The sequence below is a fragment of the Daktulosphaira vitifoliae genome, unplaced genomic scaffold (genome assembly GCF_025091365.1).
Source record: "Daktulosphaira vitifoliae isolate Bord-2020 unplaced genomic scaffold, ASM2509136v1 Scaffold_1, whole genome shotgun sequence".
In the NCBI taxonomy this organism is placed as follows: Eukaryota; Metazoa; Arthropoda; class Insecta; order Hemiptera; family Phylloxeridae; genus Daktulosphaira; species Daktulosphaira vitifoliae.
The window spans coordinates 70,839,275-70,846,994 of NW_026099572.1; the positions used below are offsets into that span (position 1 = coordinate 70,839,275).

At 25.9% G+C, this 7,720-nt stretch overlaps 1 protein-coding gene across 7 annotated transcripts in view; it reads left to right on the forward strand.

The window, feature by feature from the left end:
• The first annotated feature begins 3,547 nt into the window (after positions 1 to 3,547).
• The window catches only part of LOC126894744 (uncharacterized), an 18,541-nt gene continuing 14,368 nt past the window's right edge, over positions 3,548 to 7,720 (forward strand). The window contains exons 1-2 of one of the 7 annotated variants that reach the window (XR_007701501.1): positions 3,548 to 3,759; positions 5,299 to 6,044. Coding sequence is in view for 4 of the 7 variants with exons in the window: in XM_050665970.1 (XP_050521927.1) it covers positions 5,303 to 6,044 (742 nt within the window). In the remaining 3 variants the exon portion in view is untranslated. The remainder of the gene's footprint in view (positions 3,760 to 5,298; positions 6,045 to 7,720) is intronic. The other 6 variants (XM_050665970.1, XM_050665978.1, XM_050665971.1 and 3 more) reach the window with 6 other exon arrangements.

The following is a 7,720-nucleotide window of genomic DNA, read 5'->3' on the forward strand; positions in this document are numbered from 1 at the left end:
ATAAATATATATATATAAACATGAAGCTTTGATTATTAAGTTAAATAAATAGTTCAGTAGCACATCAAACATTAATTGTGGTAATAATATAAATAACTAAATGTTATATAAATAAACTTAACAACATTCCAGAAAATTTATTTAAAACCATATAAGCGTCTCCAATCATTGTATAGCGAACTAAGTCGAAAAAAACTAGAATAAAGGCTGAATAGTGGGAATAGCTTATCTAATCGGTTGATTGTGATTCATAGAGTAAGCCATACAAGTTAGTCATGAGAAAATTAAGAATGAAAAACGATTTCATCGAGAGTGTTACAACAGAGTATTTTCCAGACCTTTCTTAAATTATCATAAAATGAAGAATTGTTCTTACAAGAGGAATTAGATAACGCTGTACATCATGTTAGTCACAGAAAGAAAGCTAATCGCGTAATCAATGAAATCTTGACGGTATTTCATCTAGTGAATCCTAGTTGTTTAACTACAGTGTTCAACTAGTGTATAACTAGTTAAAATGTTCAGAATGACTTTAATTCAATTGGCTGGCGGAAAATCATGCAAGCTTTATAAGTTTGAACTATCGGAAAATTCCAGATTATCATAGAATTATTTTTCAAAATGTAATGTGATGATAAAATGTCCCTACATTGAACAGGAGTTAGTAATTTTAGTCGCATGTGGTATACCCTAAGGGTAGTAGAGTGGTAGATCCATTACTGTAAAACTTAACGTATAAAATGGTAGTTAAACGGCAGTTTCCAACAGGTACTGCAATTTAAGTGTTTGCAGGTGACATCATGAAAGTAGCAACTGGCTCAACTTAAATTGAAGTGATAGATCGATTGGCAGAACCTCTGAAAACGGTTGCGGTTGAATTCTGACGGCTGAGACTTTCTCTTACCATAAGGAAAACTGAAGCAGTTGCATTAAAAAAAAAAAAATAATAAAGATACTCTTCCTGCTTGAAGAATTGAAAATGCATTATTTCAGTAAATCAATCGTTAAATTACCTAGGTTTTATTATCGACCGAGACCTTAAATTCAAACCCCATTTTAAAGTAGCGACTGAAAAGGTTAAAAAGTACCTGATAAGTCTCATGCTCAATCTACAAAGATTGAGGAAAGTATCTAGAAAACTACTACGGCACCTTTTATCTAGTGTGGTGCATTCCGTATTACTGTGTGAGGCTGCTGTCTGGGCCAATGCGTTCCAGAGAGTTAAGCTAAATGAGAATGTGTTAAGAGAAGTTCAGCATAAAACCCTATCAAGTATACATTAAATGCACTACTTATCATATAGTCAGTTATATATCTGTCAATGTTCACTCAGGAACTCCTTCAATCGAATTTCTGGTAGTGGAAAGAAGCAGGCGTATGTTTTACGTTGCAATTCTAAACGCAGGGATTCTGACTGGAGGATTACGCTACGACAGTAGACATGAGTATCTGGAAAATACAACTAGATGTTGCAGTTACTGGCATATGGATAAAATCTTAATACATGATCTGGAAAAATGGACGTGGAAAGCTCATGGTGAAATAGACTTCCACTTACTTCAAATTATTACAGGACATGGATACTTGGTAAGTATCTACAAAAGATCAATAAAGCACTAGACCAAGGATGCAAAAATTTGTCAGCATAGAGGGATAACGCCATATACACATTTTTGGAATATCAAATGTGGAGCGTGGAAAGATTGTGGTTGACAAGAGTGTTAGGTTAGCTAGAAGTACCCACACTGTCGGGGAAAATGTTGATTGTTTGCGTGAGCGGGAACTCTGTCTGACAATTTAGCAACATAGTGATATTGAAAAAGGAGGTTGCTGAGTGAAGTAGACAGAATGATTTTGACAGAAAGAATCAAAATTTAAATGCATTGTAACATCTAAATTTACCATGCTCTTTAGATATTTCCGAGTGAACCTATACACTGCCCATATACGCCTAGAAGTATACATTTCACAGGCGTAACTATCAATATTTAGTATTTACCAACAATTTGTAACTAGGGAAAAGTAAAGTAAGTCTTGGAGTATAAACTGTAATCTAAACTTTTAAAGTTATAAATTTTTCTTTTTTATTTATTTCAATATATATTGAGAATATTTGTCGGAAAAATAAAAATTCCAAATAATGTATTAGTATCAGATGGATCTATAGTTTTTATAGGTTCAGGTTTCTTCATGTAAGTTTCGTTTTAGAATTTTTTATTACATTTTTGTTTTTATTGTCGCAATAAATTCAGTTATTGGTATAATAGTATATTTAATAAATTAAATATACTATTATATAATAAATTTTATGATAAACTGAATTATTAAAAATGAATCACATTTTATTAATTCATTAAAATTTATATCAAATCAATAATTTATTTTTTATTATAATAAAATGGTTTTACATTGGTTGATAAATAAAATTTATTAAAATTAATTGTTATTTTTCTTTGAGTGAAGAAGTAGTTACAAATTTCTTTTTAATGTCTTCCAAGGAAAAAGTCCTAAAATGCCCCTCGATTAAAATCTATAAAAATTATAGTCTAAACACGTTTAATAAGGTACCCTCTCATAAACTTTTAGAATTAAAAATTTTTGAAGTGATAATTTATCTGATTAAAAATTCCACAGTTATTTGTAATTTTTGTGCATGTGTAATTATTTTTAATTAAAAATCCATCCGCGTATCTTAAAATGATTCATATAAATATTGCTATCTGGTACTTAAGAACCACATGATAAAAAATATGTATAATAAATAGATACATTTTTTTTGTGTTAATAAACTAAAATCTTGATGGTACAATATATAATTTTGAAATTTAGATTATAGATAAAGTGCGAGTATGATTTTTAGTTATTTTATTGCTAGGCAAATCTTAAGGAAGTTAAGGAATTAATTTCCTAACTAATTCCAAAGTAATGGCTCCATTGCTGTTTTCTTAATTAGATCATTTTCTATTTAATTTCATTTAATTATGTATATTGCAATTTACAAAATTATAATTGGTACCATTATAAGTAATAAGAACCAAAAAATAATGAACCACTCATAAATCAAAAGATATTTACTATTCTCAAAGCCATAAAAAATAATTTCAATATTATTATTATTTAAGGAGAAATTTATTAAAAAAATGAAATGTTAAAGAGAGTTAACAATAATGCTATATGTATTATAAAGTATAGAGTAAAAAAAGTATATACGGGAACGCTATTTTATTTACGAGGTATTATCATTTCCTGTCATTAACTATTATTCCTCCACCATTTTAATGTAAAAATTAAATTTTTTACGTGACATATTTTTACTTACGTATAATATTGAATATTTAAGTACATTGTTTTTAATGATGTATTTTCTCTTCGATTAAAACTGTATTAACTTCAAACGGTTACATCAAAGTGTTTACGTAACTGTCTACAAATTAATAAATATCACTATCTTATATTGATAGCTATTTTATAAACCGATTATTAAGTCGATAAAGAATTATTAGGAATTATAAAAAATGCATCCTACTAGAATAGTGCATAAACAATTTGTGTTTACATGGGTATTTTTAAGCGCATACATTAATTTTATTTTCATAGAATCTATTAAAATCTAAAGACATTTTTTAACGTCAGGAATCAAGCTTTGAAGACTATACATTTTTTAATATGTTTTTAATGGAGTCAGTAGTCTATATAGAATAATTTTTTCAAAAATAAACATCTCATCAATGATATATCAGTGCATATAAAATAATTTAAGTAAGTTGATTTTTAGGTAAAACTTATTGTATTTAAAAAATATTTTTACAAAATAAAAAGTAGAATATATTTTTAAATTAGTACAACATTTTAGGGTATTAAATATAATTTCTCTCTCTTTTATTATATTTTTATATAAATATATGAATAATTTTTCAATATATTTGGGAGTACTAAGTTATCAAAACTACCTAAGAACAATAGATTATCTCAACATTTCATTTTATTTTTCAGTCGTTAAATTTTAATTAGTTTTACAATTTTTTTTTTTTGATTATCACGAAGTATGTACGAGGGCTAGGAACTGAAACCTACATATCCAGTAATTTATTTTTGAAAAGTGTATCTATAATAATCAATTGTATACTTAATATATACGTATACTTATTGTTGTTATTTTGAAATGTATTTCAATGTTTAGTTGTCATTGAAGTAATAGAAAATAATTAAAACTTGAACATTTAACGAATAGTCTTTCTTCGTAAACACGACCTGTTTTAATTTTGTTTTTTATAAAAAGATATCATGTTATGACTCTATTATTGTTATAAATTTATAACTCATAACTTCTAACATTTACTTTTTTAAAATTTAATTCAGCATTATTTTGTTGATAAAATGTTTATAGAGACAATATTTTTTATTGAATATAACGTTGTTAAATCTTTAGAGATTATATATATATTTATACATGATGATCAATTTCACATTCTTCTATTTCCCGAACTTAACATGCTACAGAGGGTGGTGGCTCTCTTTTACAAGTCAAAGTTGGTTTTTGGCTAGGGCAATGATGGATGGGACGGGTATTATGGTCGACTTGCGCCAGACACCACCTATTAGAAAAATCGCAAGAAAAATCTTGTTGGGGATTGAACTCAGGACCCCGTGTGCCAAAACATACGTTTTTACCCACTTGATCAGGCCGACCCTTTATAAATATTTATACAGTATAGAGTAGATCTAACTGAGAACTCATAATACTTATGGTCTACATAAATACCTTTATACCTTTTTTTTAATCAATTTTAAAATATAGAACTATATTTTAAATATATTCTATGTTATTCTTCACAATTACAAATAATATTTTGATTAAAATTTTTTTAAGATTTGAAGAAAGCCAATACAAAATACAATAGACGGAAGTAATCATTACCTTATAATGTTATTTACTGGTTACAATACGCAATTTCTTTCCCGTGTTAAGGTTTTTTATCCCTGAAGGGATGAAAAAAATTATTTAATTACATAATATTATAAAGTTTTTGAATTAAACAATATTTTCCTAAACAAAAATTAAAATATTCAATATTTTCTGAAAAATGGGTTTTTTATTTTTAATGAATCACACTGTATATATATAGAGATTAATGAATCGTATGGTACAATATTTTTAAACTATTTGTATTGCGAATAAAGGGAATCTATCCGCTAAATCCTCTTAAAAGAAGGCTTGGGAATTGAAATTTTAATTCTTTAACACATTTGTAGCTTATATATATTTTATTTAAACTTTATTTTACTTTATTCTTTTAGGGAAATGATAAACGTCATTATGAGTGATACAAATGAAAATATCTTCTATAAAATCAATGTATTCATGGAATTTGCTAAACTTCAATCACTATATTTGCCATTATACCAACTTAAATTTTCAGAATGGAAACGCATAACTTACTTATTTCTGTTTTCCTTTCCATTAATCTTAGAAATGTTCACAGTTATTTGTTGTGTAATTGAATGCTACTATTTTATTAATGACCCGAACGCTTATATTTTTGGCGTAATTCTTATATTAGGCTTCTTTATAACGGCATTAAAAATGTTGAGATTAGTTCAAAAATCAAATGAGTTTTTAAATTTATTTGATATAATAAAAGATGATTTTTTTAAGTATAAAAATGACACAAAAAAGTTTCAATTATTAAAAAAAAATCTTAATATCTTTTCAAATAGTTTTGCATTATTTTATATTATTTTTATATTATTTTGGGTCATTAGTCCATTTTTTTTAAAAGAATTCACTGTAAAAAATTCCGACGGAAATATAGTAATTTACCGACGTTGCATTATTAATATATTCATTGGTGTAGTGTCTCGTGAGTTCTATGAAAAGATGTACATGTTTATATATGTTATCGAGGCAACTGTTTTAATTCACATGACGGTTATAGGAATTGTCTATGAAATAATAATAATAAATTTTTGTTGCATAATATTTGCTCGATTGAAAGCTATTACTAAAATGTACGAATCATTTGGATGGCAATTATCAATAAAAAGTAAATAACTTAAATTTATTTAAATCATACTTAAATAAAATTCATTTTAATGTCTTGACTTAACTATGATATTTAGTAGTTTAATACAAAATATACAAAATTATGTGTCCGGCGTGGATTGAGCCAGGCACTCCACATTAAGATTTTGAACTCAGGGAATTGACTTAAAAAAAACCCAAATATTGTTTTTCTTAGAAGTCATCAAAATGTAATTTGTAATATATAAATATATTAAGAGAAATGGTTTTATTTAAAAAAAAAAAGTATGTCGAATGAAAGAGGTATATAAATAGTCTTTATCATAAAAAATTTGTATTGATCCATGTATTTTTTAATAAGTTATAGCATTATAAAATTATAAATATAAAAAATAATTATTTACAAAAATCTAATTTTATTATTAACTATTTTTCACCATGAAATCAAACTAAAACTTTAATTTAATATATATATATATATATGTGTCAGTATTTCCGGAACACTTTAAAAAATTAAGTTGAAAAAATTCTACTTTCTATATGAATTTTTTAGTTTTGAATCTCCTCTATATATAGGTAAATGGTCTGATTTAAAAAAAAAGTATTTTGAATGAAAGATGTATATAAATACTACTTCTCATGAAAAAATTGTTTTGATCCATATATTTTTTAAAAAGTTATAGCATTTTAAAGTAAAAAATGTAAAATATAAAATCGAGAATTTTCATCAAAAATAGCATTTGGTAGCCATTTACACCGTGAAGACAACATAAAGTCCGAAATATTTTTTTCCATAATATAGTATATTACATTAGCTTTAATTTAAGATATATATAAAAGTGTCAGACTTCCCGGAATACTTTCAAAAGTTAAGTTGAAAAAGTTTGTTGCCGCCTGGGCTGTTCTAAAAAATCCCAAGTAAATATGGGGAACAGAACTTCGCCGTACGGCTTAAAATAGGGGCAACTAATAATCAACAAAAATTTCTTAATCAATTTAAAATTTGTTAAATGAAAAATATTTTTTGTTTATCCAAAATAGGATTGTTTAACTTAATAAATATAACGAAATAATTCAAATAACAACAACCAATTTTTTATTATTGCTAAATTAAATAATTAATAAATATGATAATCCATACTACTTACATTTAGTTATGCTCCATATGAATAAAATGAATTTATAATAGTAATACAATACCCGCAGTTTTATTGTAATAAAGTACCAATTGTAACCAGCCAATGTAAAAAAAAAAAAAATGAAAACAACTGTATGCCTTTAGAAAATAATATGGATAATGTATTTTGACATAAAACTTGATCAACGTTTTTTTCTTTCAATAATACAAAAAAATAACACTTAACTAACAAGCCAATTTAATAAATTTATAAAAAATATATACCAAATGAAAAGTAAAGATATAATGCATTTATAAAAAATATTATATTGATTTTGTTATTTTTAAAAAAGTTATGGCAGATTTAAGTAAAAAAATTAAAAATATGTCAAAAAATGGCGATTTTTAAAATTGTAATTTTTTTGGAAATTTGTCCCATTTACGAAGAACGAGGTAATTTTTTTCTATTGTGAAGGGTAATGTCTTCGACTAGATACAATTTGTGGTCTTCTAACGTATTATTCATAAAAATCGGTCCAGTGAGAGCTGAGATTGAGTGGTAATAGACAAAAAAAAAAAAA